The 18,834-nt window shown below is 39.1% G+C and overlaps 1 protein-coding gene across 1 annotated transcript; it reads left to right on the forward strand.

The window, feature by feature from the left end:
• The first annotated feature begins 1,061 nt into the window (after positions 1-1,061).
• On the forward strand, positions 1,062-18,698 carry LOC110040926 (splicing factor, suppressor of white-apricot homolog). Its single transcript, XM_020746186.2, has 12 exons — positions 1,062-1,417; positions 2,058-2,221; positions 2,522-2,665; positions 4,940-5,091; positions 6,721-7,231; positions 12,034-12,159; positions 12,464-12,829; positions 13,285-13,593; positions 14,040-14,160; positions 15,990-16,061; positions 17,705-17,822; positions 18,263-18,698. Exons 1-12 carry the CDS (start codon positions 1,212-1,214, stop codon positions 18,302-18,304), a joined length of 2,331 nt encoding a protein of 776 aa, XP_020601845.2. The 5' UTR covers positions 1,062-1,211; the 3' UTR covers positions 18,305-18,698.
• Positions 18,699-18,834: the final 136 nt, after the last annotated feature.

An 18,834-nucleotide genomic window follows, 5' to 3' on the forward strand; every position in this document is an offset into this window, starting at 1 on the left:
AAACAAATATTGGCTCCCTTCTATCGTCCAAACGAGGAGGTACCGAGAATCTGGTCTTTGGTCTTTTATTTCTCGGACTAACTTTTGTCTAGCGCAATCTTCATCTCTGACTTTTGCTACTTCTACTTCTGCTACTTGACTGACAAAAACGGCGCACACGCACTTAAATAGAATATCGGTAGCTATGTGTGGGCCACACGGGACGACTGACGTTGGAGGACTGACCTTGGAGGACTAAACTTCTTTACAGGACACTAACCTAAACACTTTCATGCGACTTCCAGAAGCGAACGATAAAGTGCAAAACCCAAGCAAGACCTTTCGTGGGAGATCCAGACCAAGGCCAGTAGACAAACCCAAACATGACCACCGATGGGGTATTGTTCAGAGCTTAGTGCTCTCCACAGACCTTACGATAAACAACTTGAAGTCACAAGACTCTCTGTGTGGGCAGTCGAGCCCTAGACACAAGACTAATGTGCATTTTGGCCACAAAATGATAAAAAAATTGATGATCACGAACCGAAAATATAGTAAAAAGCTGCGTGTAAGAGCCTAGTAGTTTACGAACCTATCTTCTTCATGGAAATTAAGAACCTAATTTGGAACCTTCTTATAGCCTAAATCGCCAATGACTACCTCAAAATACAAGAACCTATTTTGCCTGACTTAAAAAAAAAATGTAGGTTCTTAATACACGCGGGTTTTTATTGGGCTCAATTCTATAGAGATTATTGAATTTCATAACGCAAACGTTGACTGGGCAAAAAACGAGTTGAACTTTTCACCATACCGCATTCCGTTTTCCTGTATTTGTTCTTCAGTATTTGCTTGTTTGTTATGTATATATTCTCGAGCACAGGTTATTTACTAAGTAACTGATTGAGAATAAAAAGTTTTCTACAATGCCAAAAGAATGATACCGAATGTGCATGGCTGCATGGACAAGTGTATTTGATACTTTTGCGGAGAAGGTCCGCTTTTTTGGAAACCCGCCTCAGACTGAACGCCGAAGAGCGCTCAGCAAAGAACTCTGGGACTACCGTGATGTAGTTGATGACGTCATATTGACGGACTGTTGATCGGCCATGTTGCCATATTGATCACAATTGATTGATCAGTGTTCACTCCAATTCAATGTATTTTGAAAGTACTTTTCGTAGGATGATAGGTTTTACACGTTTAGGTTACTCCTGACCAAGATTTGGACAATGTCGGTGTTGTTTGACCCGCATGAAGTCGGTATAAATGGTCAGGCGAGTTTGCGAAGGGTGCCGAAGATTAGAAGAAAGGAGGATGACTTACTCGTGTTCGGATACGCGTGCAAGTTTTTTGAGAACAGCGGAAAGGGTGCGTTCTTTGATGAAGAAAAGAGTCTGATACCATGGATGGGCGACGAATCCCTTCTTATCGACAGGTCTGTTTAATATTTGGTAGATTAAGATTAAATAAAACTTGCTTGTTGACGTTGGAACCACGTTTCATTTGTTGTTTGTTGTTATTGTGAGTGGAGGAATACTCCTCAGTTTATTTCAGAACTGCCATTTGCTGACTTACCCTCAAAGGGTATTGGAGATTAAGCTGTGAAATATTTTTCCCGGAACTTAAAGAGTAAGACGATTAGAACTTTTGAAGTTCACAATATTTGCCAATATATGGAGTCAAGGGTATGAGGTCTTTTTAGAAATACATTTTATATTCCCCACTGCGGCGAAAACCTTTGGAGCGCTGTTGGCAGAAGTTAGGAATTGAACATGGTAAGTTACTTGTGTCGATCAGGACGGGAAAAGTAATGCACGTAAGTAGTGTAATTTACAAAATTAAATGTTAATTTTGTTGCTCAATGTACCTGATGTTGTGAACATAATTTTCATGTTGATATTTTATTGTAAACTGGACACAAGGGGGAGAGATTTTAGAAACATTTCATCTGTGAATGAAAACTGAAAATTATTATTGTCATAATTAGACGCATTAGACAGTTCGTTTTGTACCAGGTCAACTGCTGGCGTTGCATGTTGGTATAACCTGTTGACAAGTGGTATGTGGCTTTTCAGGTTTGACGCACGTCTGTATTTTACTGACAAGGCTCAGTTTATACATAAACCTACTGAAGTGGCACCGTCCCTCACTCCAGAGGAGGAGGAGATGGAGAGACACTGTGATGAAGAAAGGTACATAGATCTCCATCGAGACTCTGCAGAGTATGACATACAACAGGGTAAGATCCAGCAAACCAAACTACTTATTATGTTGATACAGAAATATCCATACCTTGTCCAGGGACCTTCTATAGCTCTGGGAGAATAGTATATGAGAAAGTTTACCATTGCTGTAAAACCTGCCATTTTCTTGTGCTACTTTAATGACAAAATGACTGTCCATTTAGTGATCCTCAAAAAATCTGAAAATTGTAAAATGTGTTGTAATAATAAATATTTTTAAGTTCATATTCATTTGAAAGTATAATGACATGGAAATAGAAGTACTCTTTAACAGTCATGGTATTCTCTCTATTCAGAGGAGGAAATGAAACGTTTCCAACAAGAACTCCGTGAAGATGGTGCATATAATTCAGTGGCATTCAACTATCAATACAGTGCTCCAGAACATCACTTTCAGCATCCACAAACTTCTTCCACTTACAACCCAACTTGGACTGAAGGTATGTGAATATATGTATCGGGGGGGGGGGGGGGGGGGAAGGAATCCCATATAAAAAGGATAGGAGTGCCCTTTGGAAATTTTGAAAAGAACCCCTAAGAGGTACCAAGATCTTATTTTGTGAGCATGGCTTGAAATTTACCAATTCTAAAACAATACTTTGACTTACACTTTCATAAAAATTATTCTTAACAGCAATAAAGATGATTACCGTTGTAAATGAAACAAAATTTTTAAAATAGTTGATTGTCAAATATCTCCTGACATCTTTTTTTTTTAGGCACAATACAATAGAAGGTATTGCAAAAGCTCCGGCTGGAGACCTTTTGAGTCTGAACACTCCCACTTTGTGGGAGGCACGTTGGCCTCATGGTTAATGCGCTTGACTCTGGAGTGAGTGGTTTGGGTTAGAGCCCTAGCCTGAGACATTGTGTTGTGTTCTTGGGCAAGACACTTTACTCTCACAGTGCCTCTCTTCACCCAGGTGTATAAATGGGTACCAGCGAATTTAATGCTGGGGGTAACCCTGCAATGGACTAGTATCCCATCCAGGGGAGAGTAGAAACACTCCTGGTCGTTTCATGCTACTGAAACCGGATAAGCTCTGGCCTGACGAGCCACTTGGCTCGTATGCAGACTTTACCTTTTACCTTACTCTAAGAGGTACCAAAATGGCCTTTTTAACCCCTAAAAGGTACAACAAGCACCCCTGTCCGTTTTATATGGAGTCCCTACTGGGATATGTATTATATACATTTGTCAAACAAATAAAAGAGACTTGTTTCTTCTTAGTGACTGGGAGAAGAATCTTGAAATGCAGGACAGCTTTTCCTGCACCCCAATGCTTTCAGTAACTGCCAAGGAAGCTGGTAGAGTTGAGGATAAAGTAGTTTATAAGCTATTTGAGCTGCATTTGAAAGAGAAAAAAATTATAATAGTATTGTGCCTCTAAAAATCAAATAGCCATCAAACATACAATGTGCACTAAATAGACATTGTTTATTATACTGTTGTGTTCAGAGAATTTAATTCCTTTTTCCTTAACTCCGTAGATTTCTTTTTGCATTCGGTAGAACGCAGTTCTAATCGTGTAATGCATAAAAATGCGAGATCTGTGTATGTATCTATCTATCAGGGAACACAAATGTGGCCCCCCAACAAATTCTTCAGGGGCGAATGACATCATGTCCATGTTTGTCCATGTGCTTTCTTTCGAGTGTTGTGCAATATTGCGGACTTTTGAGTGTCAAGGAAGCTTATTGTGGACTCTAGCGGATACTGAAGTTGTTTATTTAAAGTTCGAAGTCAGTGTTAATGGCATTTAAAAACCTTGTAGACATGTTTTCACGAAATGTGTAGGACTTTTCGGATGTACAGAAAGCTGTAGTTTGTGTTGTGTTGTGTACCCTCTTCTCTTCAACTGAAATCAATACTGCTTTCTGCTGACTAAATCAAAGGAGGAAATGAGTTTCACTTCGCTGGCCTAGATTTCTATCCGCAAACTACAGTATGTAACGTAAACCCAACGAAAGTGTTTACATAGGAAATGAGTTCGACTCCCACAGGGTTGCTTTGGTACACAAACATATGCTCCTTTGCACTGTTTCGGAAATGAAAATGCCCTGTAGCTGTTAGCCTAAGCCAAGGCATTTCAAAGTCATGTTCGTGAACAAAATAATTTTCCTAGTTTTGGTACTAAAAGCACGTCGTCTCACATACCGACAGAACAAACATGGCTGGTGTCGATTTACACGGTCAGTATAAAACACGCACTGCGGACTGCAGACTACGGACTACAGACTACGGACTGGACTGCTCAGTCTGGGCGCCGACTCGGGTGTAAAATGGGGATTGCGGACAAAATGCGTCCTCCCGATTGCAGTCCATGTTGTTTACTTACCGGTCGTAACTAATATTACACAATATATGTATAAATGAGAACAAACCCTCTCGTATGCAAGTGCTTTGCGATCAATTCATTTGTTTTTGTCCTGGCTGCTGAAGGGAGGCCAATTTCACGCCTGCCTAACAGCTCAGGCACAAATGCTTTCCCTATAATTTTTTTTTTCATACCAAGCCTACTTTGGGATCAATTCATTTGTTTTCACCCCTGCTGAAAGGAGACCCGATTTCATGCCTACCTAACAGCTCAGGCACAAAATGCTGTCCCTAGAATTTTTGTTTTTTAACATACCAAGCCCACCAAAACTCGAACGTACTCTTTAATCTATGATTACTACTAGTTGTATGTGTAATGTTCATTCATTTTTCACAGGATCAGGTTTATACCAAGCTCAACAAGCTGGCCCAACTCTTGCACCAAGTGTCCAGGAAATGAACTCATCTCCTCCTCAACCACCTCCATTTCAACAACCAGAGCCTTTTGTTCCCCCAGAAGAGCTGGAAATTCCTCCAGAAATGGAGATTGTAAGTATCACAGGTTCTAACAGCAACTTTTCATTTAAAATGCCCTCAATTTTATATTGATAATATCGTTTTATCTGCTAATGTGTGTTGATGTTTATTTCAGCAGTCAGTATCATTGTCAGAAAGACATTTTGAGGACTACATGTACTACAATTTTCTGTTTGTTTGGTTTTCTTTCTTGCTAGTAGAAACTCCTTTATGACAGAAAATGTACACATAATAATGTTGAACTTTTTTCTTCTTACTTTTTCTCAACTCAAAAGTACTCACTCATTTCAATTAACCACTGGAGATAAAATGTTAACCATATTTTTGTGGGAAAAACCAATAAATTAATGTGGTAAACGAATCAGCTGAAACGTTATTCATTGCCATATGATGATATGAAATCTATTACAATGATTGTAAAGGAATCAAAAAAGAACATTGCACCACGATCAGAAGAGAGTTAAGCAACAAAACATAATTTACGGCATGAACATTTAAAGGATAACTGAGAAAGCTGCACTAATGAATGCATTTAGAAAAGATAGCACAGAAGTGTTGTCATTGAACAATGATAAAAGGAAGAAAACAATTTCTGGAAGGAAATCCATGTTGCACCAATCCTGCTTTGAAAGTCCAGGAATCTAAGCAAGCCTGAAAACAATCAGTTCAATTTTTCCTAATCTAAAAAATAGAAGTCTAAAATATAGGTATACATATCCTAGATAACTGGGTGTCGATAGTGTACATAGCTATACTAACTTGTCAAGACGGTCTCTTTCTTCAGTAGGAAATCCAGTACATACAGTAAGAGATGCTCATGAATGGCAGAGACTTCAAATGCAAATGTAATCTCATGGACAAGTGTTTCATTCAATTTGCAATGTACAGTATCTTACAGCTGTACAATGTGTGTGCTCCGTTAAGACTACTGAGTCACTAGATCTTAGTTCTTTTTTGTAATATCTGTTTAAAATATGATATGGTAAATGGGTATGTACAGCTGTAATGTTTTTTTTTTCAAGTGAATCATTTGTTACAATTTACAGTATTGTCTTTTTCTTACATTTGGAAAAGGCCTTTTCTTTTAGTGGAGACATGCAAAACTAAGCATATGAGATTGGTTAATTGTAATAATGGGGTTGTAAGGATTACTCTTGACAAAGAAACTTATATGGTATATTGTATTCATACATTGCATGTTTTCTCACTAAAAGTGGGGGCTTTTTTTAGACTTTGGAGCTTAAGAGGGATAAACTTTTAACAGAAATTCCACTTACATTGTAAGTGAAGCTCAAGTGTTGAAGAAAGCTTCATGGCCAAAAAATGTGAACATGCTAAGCTTTCTTGTCATTGTGAGGTCACATATTATTTCATAGAATCATGCTATTTACGAAAACACTGTAGTTTCATTTTGTATAAATTTCTAGCTTGCGTTCCTTCTTTTCTTTTTCAAAGATTTTGGTCATAATAATTATTTTGATACATTGGAATCCATTCGCTAAAATTTGAACTGATTATCTCCTGAAATATAGAAAAGAAGGCCAATGTAAGTGTGACTTGTGTCTTTGTTCAGTTATTATAACACAGTGGGAGCAGTGGACTGATAATAATATATGTTTTTCCTTTGTGTTTGTCATGTAGCCTGAGACAGCCAAGATGCAAGCTATTATTGAAAGGACCGCTGTGTTTGTTGCTAAGCAAGGGAAACAAATGGAAATCTTAGTAAAGGCCAAGCAATCAGGAAATCCTCAATTTGACTTTCTCCTCATGGACAATTGGTTGAACCCTTATTATAAACATGTCTTGAAATATGTAACTGAGGGAAAGTACATTCCAGAAATACCAAAACAACCATCGCCTGAACCCCAGGAAGAAGCAGAACAGACAGAGAGTGAAGATGAGTCTGATGGAGAGTATGAACTGCATCCATTGTTGCAAGCGTCACTTCATAAGAAGGTTGTAAGGTCACAGCCATCATCCGCTTCATCATCTCCATTACCAGATACTCTTGGTAACAAGTTTAGTCGTACTTTTGCTCTAATAACGGGATCGTCATCATCAGATGCTGCTCCACAGGAGCATGAAGGCAGCTATCATTCTCATTACAATGAAGTGGATGAAGCATTTGATTACAGCATGTGGTATCCACAAGGTATGCACCGCTTGTTGTGTTTACTTAAAGGCAGGATGAAAACCATGATTAGTTTGGAGGGCTTTTATTAAGGGCCAGACACCAGACAAACTGACTTGCCGTGGGGATGATTTTGCCCACCTGGTTTGACAATCTAGGGGAAAGTTTCTCTTATAAAGAAGTTCAGTTCAAAATGTTTTCGCGGGCTGAGAAAACCAGTTACCCACCTGCTGTAAACATCAATGAAACTCCTGAGTTTGTGGGTGAAGGTTCTAAGGAATTTCATTTTGTTTTCTTGAATACAACTTATTTGACGTTTGTCATAGAAAACGTAACCATATTGAGATTTAAATTCGTAATAGCTGTTCATAACTTGTTAATGTAAATGTATATATCTAACCGATTTTCCAAAAACATGCCCGCTATTTTGGTACAAAGTCTTTAACACGGTTTTCATAAATTCAGACATATATTGGCACGGAATGTCCTAAACTGCTCAGGGATATCCCTAGTTTGACTCTAAATGCTTTAGAAAGATCGACAGAAATTAGACACGCTCGTTTTTCGACCTTTCTGGGTCATGCAGTCTTGTTCCCTTGAAATATATGTCTGGATTTATGAAAACGGTGTTAAAGACTGAATCGGGTGTTTTTTGATTCATTTGTTTTTTTTTTTTCATTTCTTTGTTTGTTTGTTTTTTTTTTTGTGCTTTCGCTATGACAGCAGCTTGTAAATCTTACCTAGCAAGAAATGTAGAAACTCCTTGTCACATGTTTCATTTATTTAGGTATTTTTTTCATTATTTATCGACTCCCCCTCTTTTCAATTTGCGTTAAGTTTAGCCCAGGCTACACTCGTCTGAATTCAGTTCGCGCGGTGACTCTGACAAGGAGCGACCGATTAGTGTTCTGTGTTTGCTGTCTAAAGGAAGTCTGCCCGAGGACATCATTAAGTCCAATGAAGACCCAAGTCTAACGATTTGCTAGTGAGCGTCGTCCATTATCGTACGTGAGGCAGGCCTGAGGAGATGTGTAAACTGTATGGGTCACATTTAGTCCCCTAACAGTAGGCTGTTTGCCCTGTGGTGATAATGTTGTGCTTGCTTTAGACAGCAAAACTCTTTAGCCACATCGATTTAGGGCTTAGACGTGCAATGGACTAGACATCTCTAGCTGCTGTTGGCGTCATTTGCTCTGAATTTTGATGTAGCTAAAGACTGTTGAAAAAAAATCTGAAAAAATCTGTTGAAATCTGGATGTGCCATTCCGTGCTCGACAAAATTGAAGTACATCTGGGACATTGCTATTTGCGAGCAAAACATGGCCACGAGGAGAGAGAAGAACACGAGTTCAAGCACTGATCATGAGTAGAATTTCCTTGTTTTATCAATTTTAGGTGTTCTCGGCTTAGCTAAGTATCAGAACTGTCTGTGATTCGTTAGCGCGGAAGAAATTTATTTGCGTGCTTTCCGGGCGATAATTGACGTAATAACAACATGTTGAGTGTTCGCTTACTGCTAACTATGGCCTAGTTTGTTTGAATTTCACTCGATTCTCGATGCAGGAAGCTCTTGTTCAGTCCATTTAGGATGATACAGGCCTTTAGAAAGCAATAGATTGGCTCTCCGCCACGCTTTTGATATCTGTACATTCGTGTTGATTTAGACTCCAATTTCATGTTAAAAGCACTCTTAATTAAATTGTACAATTCATGATTCAACGAAAAGACGGTGAATTTAGTCTTCCTGGCCTCAAAAGGCATACGGGAGAGTTATTTGCTGCTATTTGAGCTACGATAAGCCACGTGGAAAGCTAGCTCTAGGACAGAATTGTAGCAAGATTATCAGTGACAAGTCAAATTCTATAGCTATGTTTTTGCAAATCGGGTCAGATATTTATGTAAAGCTAGCTAGCCTTTTCTTTTGAAAGTTTACAATTGCAGAGTTTTAGGAAGTATTTTTGGCTTAATGGTTACAAGGCTGCTGCCTAATGGGCGCCCGGTGGCCTGAGGCGCCTAAGTTACGAGTGTGGGCGACTGAAGTTTTGTTGAAGGAGCCCTAGTGGGCGTGTAAACATGGAGTTTTCATTCCCATCTAATCTGTCCGATGACTTCAATCTTCTCATGAAATCGGCCAAAAGATCATTCACACAATAAATTAAACGGAAAACAACAGCTACTCTGGTCCTGTTTTGCTTTTAACACGAGAAATATGGGCCAAAACACGGCAACAGTCTCTCTCCGCTCACAAAACAACCGAAAACAGCCATAGTTGAAAATCGCCCTACAATGCATTTAGACTATGAGTAGTCCCTCTTTCGCTTAGTCTGTCGTACGTGATGCGAAAGAAAACTGCGAGAGAAAAATGGCCGCACGAAATCCTGGAGGCGAGGAGCACGCAAAAGGAGGGACTACCACCTAAGCCCAAGAGTTTGAATTATGCGTTGCTCTCACAACGCAAAAATATGATTGGCTTATGTTAGGAGCGTTGACAACGTGTTGTCAACATTCGAGATACCTGTGACGTCTTGCAGGAATGTTTTGGAACCGGAGCAAATCAAAGCGGTACCAGAGCAAATCGAAGCGTTGGAATCGCGCTTCGCAAGCCGTGATGTTCTTGCGAATCTGCCAACAGGCGCTTTGGAAAGATTTAAATTTATCCAGTGTTTTGTTTGGCAGAGCTTCCTGCCTCCACCGCGACTGCGAGCGTGTTAGTGATTTCGCCGCTCAACAGCATCGTCTAAGTCAGCGAATATAAATTCACTGAGCTTGGCCTTTCTGCCATCCATTTGAAAGATTGAACCGGACTCTCACTTGACACTGGACATTCACCTGAAATTTTCCGCTGTTATCGGCAAACATTTCACTGCAGTTGGATGATCTCCTATGTATAATGTATAATGTATAATGTATAATGTATAATGTATAATGTATAATGTATAATGTATAATGTATAATGTATAATGTATAATGTATAATGTATAATGTATAATGTATAATGTATAATGTATAATGTATAATGTATAATGTATAATGTATAATGTATAATGTATAATGTATAATGTATAATGTAAATTCTCGGTTGAAACCCTGTTGAAATTTTCGCAATAACTTTTAGACGCAGCGAAAATCGTTACAACAGGCCTCATTTACCGTCTTCTTTTTAAAACTTCTTTGACAGTTTCGCTGAACGAACACAGAACGAAGATATACTTCTCACGGCATATGTTTTTGCCTGGCTACTTGAAGAGTAGAGTAGAGCAATTTTATTCAGATCTCCCGGGGCTATTGATAACAGGCGATAATAAGAGGACGTCAAGATGAGAAATCCTACACCGAAAAATCACTCGGCCGTGAAAGGGCAAACTCTTGGGCTTAGGCGGTAGTCCCTCCTTTCGTGTGCTCCTAGCCTTCAGGATTTCGCGCGGCCATTTTTTTCTCGCGAATTTCTTTCGTGTCACGCACGACGGACTAAGCGAAAGAGGGACTACTCGTAGTCTACAATGCATTGCAAGCTCAGTATTGAATAAATGCACGTCATGTATGCGAATGGATTGTGTCTCTGTTGATGCCCTACTGATTCCAGTTGCAAAATAACTACATTGATTAACAAATATTTTTGGAATTGGAGTGGTGCTGCTGCTGACATTATATTTAGATTTGAATAAGGATAAATTCTTGGGCTTTTTTTTTTGTTCAATACTTTGGAAAACTTCACTTAGCTGTACTGAATGAATTTCTGTAGTTTCTGAAAGGATATTTATGACTTAAAAGTCGAAATATTCAAGTAGCTACAAGCCAGCAAAAAGAAAACAGCATTGCAATTCTTTTTGCATACCAGGGTTTTATATTTTAAATTACCAAACCAATTGTCATGGCTCCGCCCAATATACGAGAATATATTTTCTCCAAAGCAGCAGCCAATATAATGCAGTAATGCTGCCTAAAAAATGCTCCTTTTGTTTATACTTATGTCCCTGAAGCCTGGGGAAGGAAAGCACATTTCAGTGAGGCTAAATTCAAACGCCCCAAATGCATATTTCATTTTTATTTGTTTTCATTTGCAGCTTGCATTTCATGATTTTTTTAGAATTGCTAAACTCAAAAACGAAAGAGGCAATATAAATTTTTGTAAAAAAAACTGCAGCACTTGCATGGATACACCAATTATTGAATTTGCTTAACCACAAATAGTATTCTCTCTCAGTGATGACCTGATCACTTTGCTGAACACTTTATTTCAAAAATTTGATTGATAAAACAGACCATATTAGTGTCTCATGGAAAATCTCTGCCTCCGGACCCCTCCCCTAAATTTCCAAATTCACTCCACCCCTCCTCCCCGGTCTTCCCCAGTCTTGCCAACCCCCCGGATTTACCACGGCAAATTTATTCTGGGCTCCTAAAAAAGTGGCTTGGGCTCCTAACTTTTGAAGTCAGGAGCCCGAAGGGCTCCTTAAAAATTTCCTTAGGCAACAGCCTTGGGTTAACCTCAATTACCTGCATCCTGTGGGACTAACAAGGACAGTCTTGATAATAGATAGTTTAGAGTGGCATAGATTTGAAATTGTCCTTTTGATATGTTTGTTGCCTGAGTCATAAGTTATACAGTTGAGGCCTTATTAAGCAGCCACCCATGGGGAAATGGGAGATGGCTGCTTGCTAGTGGTTCATCAGGAATTAGCATGACGCTCAGTAGAAATTTCAACTTATTCAAATACAAACATGCTTTAAGGCGATATGGAATCATGTGAAAACAGTAATTTAACATTTGGCCACTTAACAGACGTTTGACTCTAATTGCATTGGGTTATTTTACATTCCAGATGATATGTATGGACACTATGTGTCATCTGCCGGTTACTCGTACCACCCCCCCATGGCACCGATACTGTCAGTAGCTGACATGATTCCACCTCCTCCCCCTCCACCTGGAGAAGGTCCCTTAGAAGGTATGGTTTGCTATCGTCATAGCTATGTAGGGTTGTAACTAAGAAGAAAGTCTCCCAACAAGGAATAACAGTGAGCTGAAAGGCCACCCAATGTTGGCACCTAATGGTAATCAAGTTGTAGTGGTGTCTATCTTTTTAAGCGACAACTGTAGAGGATGACTGTTTATCCCTGCTTTAATTAGTATGGCAGTCTCTGCAGTGAATGTAGCCTAGTAGTGTACCAGTAATTATTACTTTGACATTAATTTATGAAACAAATTATTTTTGTGAAATATTCCTTGGAAATATTTTCTGTAACTTGCAGAGGAGTGGTTGGATTTTGGACCATCAATGCCTCCTTTGCCACCTCCTCCCCCTCCACCAGTCCCTCCAACATTCTTTGTGCCCAACACAGTTGAAATAGCTGGGACTCTGCCTCCACCACCTCCTCCTGGAATGTCTACGACCTCTCAAGTGGCAGATGAAATCATACCACCACCTCCTGACCTTCAACCAATTGTGGATAAGTTGGCAAATTATGTGGCCAAGAATGGTCCTGATTTTGAATCAATCATCAAAGCTAAGAATGATCCGCGGTTTGAGTTCTTGAATCCATGGAACAGCCATTACAGTTATTACCAACTCAAGAAACGACAGGCACTCAAAGCTGTTTCACCGCAAATAGAAACAGGTACGGTATCAATCTAGGCATAGCAGTGATAAGTTTCACACAGTAGTTTGTTTTGTTTGTTTGTTTGTTTGTTTGTTTATAGCTTTTGTAGTGTACATAATTTGAAGTGGAGGCATTTGTAAGACATAAAAATCTGTGGCTGAAACAACAGTTGCTCCATAGGTAGAAGGTACTATAATGACTGTAATTGTCACAAGAGAATGTGTCCATAAAAAATTTGATGCTTGCATGGTGTATTAGCTTTTTCATGCCCTGAGCTTGCATCATTGGTTTTTGGTGCACACCTGCATGTGATCCATTTTTATATTGAAATTGTGCTAGCTATGGTATAATGTGCATTTAGGGCTGATGCTCCTCTTAATGTTTGTCCAGAGTAGTAAGGTATGTACTTGTTTTATTTTGTGAAGTTCTTTTTGGAGGTCTTTCTCATCCCACGATGTGTTTTTTACTGACAGAGAATGGCAAGAATCAACCTGAAGCACCCAAAGGGCCAATAAGTTTCTCAATAAAGTCAAAGGATACAAAGAAACCCAAAATTGAATATAGGACAAGTGTTATATACAAACAGAGCTATGAGCAAGGGCAGAGTGATGAGGATGGTGATGAAGCAGACACAGAAACTGAGGGCAAGGAGACATTTGATGGCAATGAGGGGAAATCGAATGCTAAGAAACCGGAGTATGCAAATAATCAAGAAACTAGTGAGAAGTCAGCTGACGACTTGACGCAACAGATGGACTCGATCAAGGCTGCTGAGAGAATTGGTATACACATGTTAGACAGTTTTCCTGACTTAAATGTTTCTATTTTACAGCTTTTCATTAAAACAGGAGGTTCCTTAATTAATTCATTTTGCATTTTTGTAAGAAATAATCATTGTCAATATTTGGCTTGCAATTGCATTTATCAAATTTTGGATACTTTCAGGAAGGTTGAGAGCATGAAAAAAAAAAGGACTTGAGAGTGATTCTACATGTAGCTCCAAAAGTACAGTCTAAACTTCACAAGTGTAGCCACAAATGTGAATGCACCTACAAAGGCTTTGACCTTAAATCGTTTACAAGATTCTTGGTATTTACGGTTCTGTGGCTTTCTACCTGGGTCCCTTTGAATGTTTGCTATGCTTGGCCCAAATGCACCACAGATGTGCACCTCCGACTGGTTGAGATTTGTTAAATGTTGAGAGGATTTTTTTAAATTCTTTGTACAGCTCAGCATCTGGAATCTGAGTCACGAGACAAACAGCTTCAGCTGGAAAGGAGAAGAAAAGCATCACTGTTTATCAGCATGTTAAAGAACACCAACCCAGGAGATGAAACTGAAGCAAATAAGTATGATGATTGTTCATCAGTATCAGCTGGTTTATGGTAGAAATTATCGTGCATTCATCATTTTATGTGTATACAGTCGAACCCATATATAACGGCCCTGTATTAAGTGGCCACCCTCTATTAAGCGGCCAGTTTTCAAAGTCCCGATCTGTCACTCATACAAACACTGTATTTGTTACGTGTATTAGACAGCCAACTCTATTAAGCGGCCGCAGGGTGGCAGCCCTATGTTTGTCTTTTCTTTGTTATTTTTACCTGTATTATGCGGTCATCCTTGAGCGGAAACTAAGCCACATGTCATTTTATGCGGTATTTTCTTGTTTGAAATGTGATCCATCATCACTGTAAAACATGTACAAAGCTACTGTAAGCTGATAATCGCCATTAAGTATCGTTAACGCTTTCAGATGTCCGCAATGCGCTGAAGTACAATACCATATCACGAACGTCATTAAAATTGACATTACACCATGCCCAGTGAGTATTTTTAGTGATCCTATATTAAGCGGCCAGTTCCTCAAGTCCTGAGGGTGGCCGTTATATGCAGGTTCGACTGTACTTAAGTTTCTTGTATTTAACCAGTTTTCAGCGATTGATATGTAGCTCGGTGTAAGAGCACTTTACCAGTATTGCAAAGGGCATGCGTTTGAAACCTTTGGAAGCTTGATTTTTTTGGTAACTTTTTAACAGGCAAGGTTGCAGTTTCTTTAAGCACTGTTTGTTCAAAGTGAAATAGATACATGTATCTCTAGGACAAATTTTTTGCTAATTAAGAAAATGTTAATTTTTGCCAATTTTCAAAAATAACTCAAAATCTGTGAAGTTAATTTTTATAATTGCCAGAAATTTGAGGTGAAAGCTGAAGAAGGGTCATATGGGTAGAGCACTGTCATTCATTTTGTCACATAAGATGGTTTAACACTTACAGTGTGACTACTTGAACTGGGCCACCTAGAAGAAAACTAACCAATCAAAACGTAACAGTGAACTGGTAGATTCTCGAGACGGCAAGCAACGGTTTGTTTGACGTGAAAACATAAACACTATCGACTCCTCTGCATTATATACACTCTTAGGATTCAGTTCTTGATGGCGAATTATCATAATTATAAATCTCGCTTGAAAAATTTAGCTTGAAAACTCGTTGCAAAGCGCACAAAATTAGGATCCAAAAAAAAACAAAAAAAAAAACCAATGGCAGTGTTTCCTGATGTTCACAACACCTTACACTTTGTCGGGTTTTCAATGTTGTTAAGATCTATTGTTGGTATTCTTCAATGTTATTGGTTTATTTAAGAAAAAAAAATCGCTATCCTTTGTTCTCAAGTAACATTCCGATTGGTGAACTCTTTTCCAAATGCCCCGGTTCGGGTAGTCGCACTGTAGGTTAACAGTAATTAGTGAAGGAAAAAACATCATGGAACCTTTTACAGAGTTTAAAAGTCGGGCTTTTTTACTCCCTCAAAACTGTCCTTAAGTTGAATTAGTTCAGCACGGCAATAGTGCAACGCTTGGAACAGGCCTCAGATAGCGACAAATCTTCGAGTATGAAGAGCGTGAGGTAGAGCGGCGCACGCTCGCTCCTTGTGCTGACAGTGACACTACTAACAACTACGAGGGACTTTGAGAAAGTCTAACTTTTCTTGTGCATTGTGTTATGAGTGCATCTAGGCTTACAGCTGTACCATTCGTTGGTTACTCTAGACACAAATGTGTGTAGATACATGAAGTGAGTAACCTCGAGAAAGGTTTGTTATTTAATCACAATAAGCAACATCTTGTATATACTAATACATGTAGCTCAGTATTGCTGAATGTTTTCACAACAGGTCCTCCAGTTCTGGGAGTTCAGCACAGGTTAGGAAAACCAGAAAATTTGTGGAATCAAAAGGAGAAAAACGGTAATTTGTTGTTTCTGTAGTCTTAAAACATTTTTAACAGGGCTCTGTAAATACATACGGAAAACTTGGGAAACGATGTTTTTGTTCCTAGAGTACCGTAAAATCCCACATGAAAACCCTGGGCTTAGATAACTTTATCAGGGGTTTTGGGTGGGCTTGTAAACGAGGGGGGGGGGGGGGGGGGGGTATATCGGGAATAACAATAGCGTTTCGGAACGACGAGATAAAAGGTATCTGAGAAACGAATTAAAGCTAAGATACCATTACATTTAGAGCTATTACCATATTATTATCCTATTACCCTATGACTTTCGATTAAAAATTTTGATGTTTAAAAAGAAACGCAAAAGGAATGCACTTGCACATTAGATGGGCTTATACCCGGAGGGGCTTATATCCGGAATGATATCTTTCTTAGCAAATAGCAGGGCTTATATCCGGGGGGGGGGGGGCTTTAACATGGGATTTTACGGTATATAATGTAACGCTGCAGAAGGGATCATAATTTTGTTTCTAGCAGTTACCTACTTTGAAGAAAGCATAAGTATATTTTTGATGTGTTCAGTCGAGAGATTCAGTTGATAAATGCAAAGACACGTAAGCATGTAATGAAACCTTTGTTTCAGTTAAGGTGGCTTACTACAGTTTTTTGGAGACTAGAAGCACGCGCTACCATTGCCTGCCAGACGTCAGTATTAATCGCGCGTGCACAAATGACGCAAGCAACCCTAAGAAGAAACGAAAACTACTTCAGCACTTGAAAGGCGTTAGATCGCTTCAGTATACGTAGCAATAGTTTCAAATTCCGTTCAGACATGTGTTTAAGGCTAGGGCCAAAAATTTATGACAAAAAGACTCGATAAACAACCGGTAAAATTTTCCTTAAGTACTCTTGCTTTCTCCCGCGCGATACATGGCGTCACATGAGCGCGCGCTTAAGTAAAGGGCATGCGCAATTTAATTCTCGTTTAAGGTTGTAAAAGCCAGTCTTTGATTGAGGATTGCTCAAAAACCCACCGTGCAGCCTATGATGAAATTTTCACAGTCGATTTGTAGGGTTGAATCACGTTTAGAGCCAAAATTTAAAAAACAATCTGTAAGACAGATTTTGAGCTATTTTTGATTTCACATTTTCTTAGTTTGCAAAAAATCTGTCTTACAGATTTTTATTTTACTTTGCATGAATGTTAAATCAGAGCCAATTTCTTATTCCTGAAATTTTGAGGTGGGGTCATACTGGTAGATTTTTAGAAAAACGTGATTTAACCTACCAGTGCCCAGTCTCCCCTTAGGTACTCGGTTGTTCATTTTTGCCATTTGTTGACGTTTAATTGTTCAAGTTTCACATAGAATGGTAAAAGACTGAAGTAAACAGTAAATAGAGAAAGGAACAACGTCTTGGAACATATTTCAAGAGTTAGGCTGTTATAATCCAAAACTGTAGTAAGCCACCTTAAGTCTGTTTTGAACAATTAAAACTTGTTTCAGAATCAGATGACAGTCAGTCCAGGAGTAACGACGATAAATATCTGCAATATTTTTCGTCAGTGGATGAGATTTTGAGGGGGTCGCTAAACTCTGAAAGGATTAGCTAGTGTAGTTTTCTTTGCTTTCCAGTGTTATGACCATTTTTGTTTCACTAGGTCCGACTCCCCTGCATTGAAGAGAAGCCGTGTTGACGATGATGATGATGATGATGATGAGTCAGTGAGTGGAGGAAGACTGGGTGTGCCATCACCTGATAGTATCCGTGTTACTCAGGTTAGTGTTGATATGTTGTACTATAACTGGTGTCAAACACGTAATTACGCCAGAAATGGTAGAATAGCTTTGTAGACAGACAGACAGACAGACAGACAGAAACTTTATTAACGTGTTAATGCCTCGTAGCATCATCAATCAGTGAAACTATATCGCACTTATTAATCTTGTTTTGTTCGAGGGTGAACAGTAAGCGATTGCATTGGCAGGGGTATGTAACTTATTCTTCGTGGCATTGAGCTCTAAAGTGTATTGGTAGTGCCGATTCCTCTAGAGCGTTTATTTGTTAAACTTATTTTATAGAGGATCGTCAAGATTTCAGATGATGGTTTCCTAAGGCAGATACCCTGCCTTTTAGCGAGGTATACTTGTCTGATGTAGTGGTATCGCAACGGTATGCACATATATGGAAATCGAGAGTTATGCCAATCTTATTGCAGGATTTGATGGCAAAGGTGTTGGCTGCTTCCAGGAACAAATGACACAAAGGCGGGAGTTATTATAGAGTTGTGTTGCACACTGTGCTTGGACCACAAGACCACATGCTTGAGCGAGGTTACAAGCGTCATGTGACTCGTTATGTCACGTGGTGGTCTCATCTGTCCTCACCCTCCCAGAGTAGGAAGGAAAAGAAGCAACACCAACAGCTTCCGGTCGAACGAGGGAAGCTGGGTACGGGAGACTTTGGACTAGCTTGGATTTTATATTTTATTTGTGAAAGTCACTGACTGTAATGATAGGTTTGCTATTTGTCTTGTAAATATAAAGGAGAACTATTTGTAAAGTATTAATTCTATGTACTTTTGTAAATAAACCTATATTTTTCTTGGGTTTACACAGTGGTGTAGAAAAACAATTAAAACAAATGACGCCTAATGATGTGGGTGACCTGTCTATAGGAAAAAAAAAAACACGATTAGGGAGTGCTACTATGCTATGCTGTAATGTGCCCCTAACATTTTGACGATGCTAAGCCCCTTCCAGGTATAACCACGACCTTTCTTCAAAAGCA

The sequence above is a fragment of the Orbicella faveolata genome, unplaced genomic scaffold (assembly GCF_042242905.1).
Source record: "Orbicella faveolata isolate gen_17 unplaced genomic scaffold, um_ofav_v1 contig_47, whole genome shotgun sequence".
Taxonomy (NCBI): Eukaryota; Metazoa; Cnidaria; class Anthozoa; order Scleractinia; family Merulinidae; genus Orbicella; species Orbicella faveolata.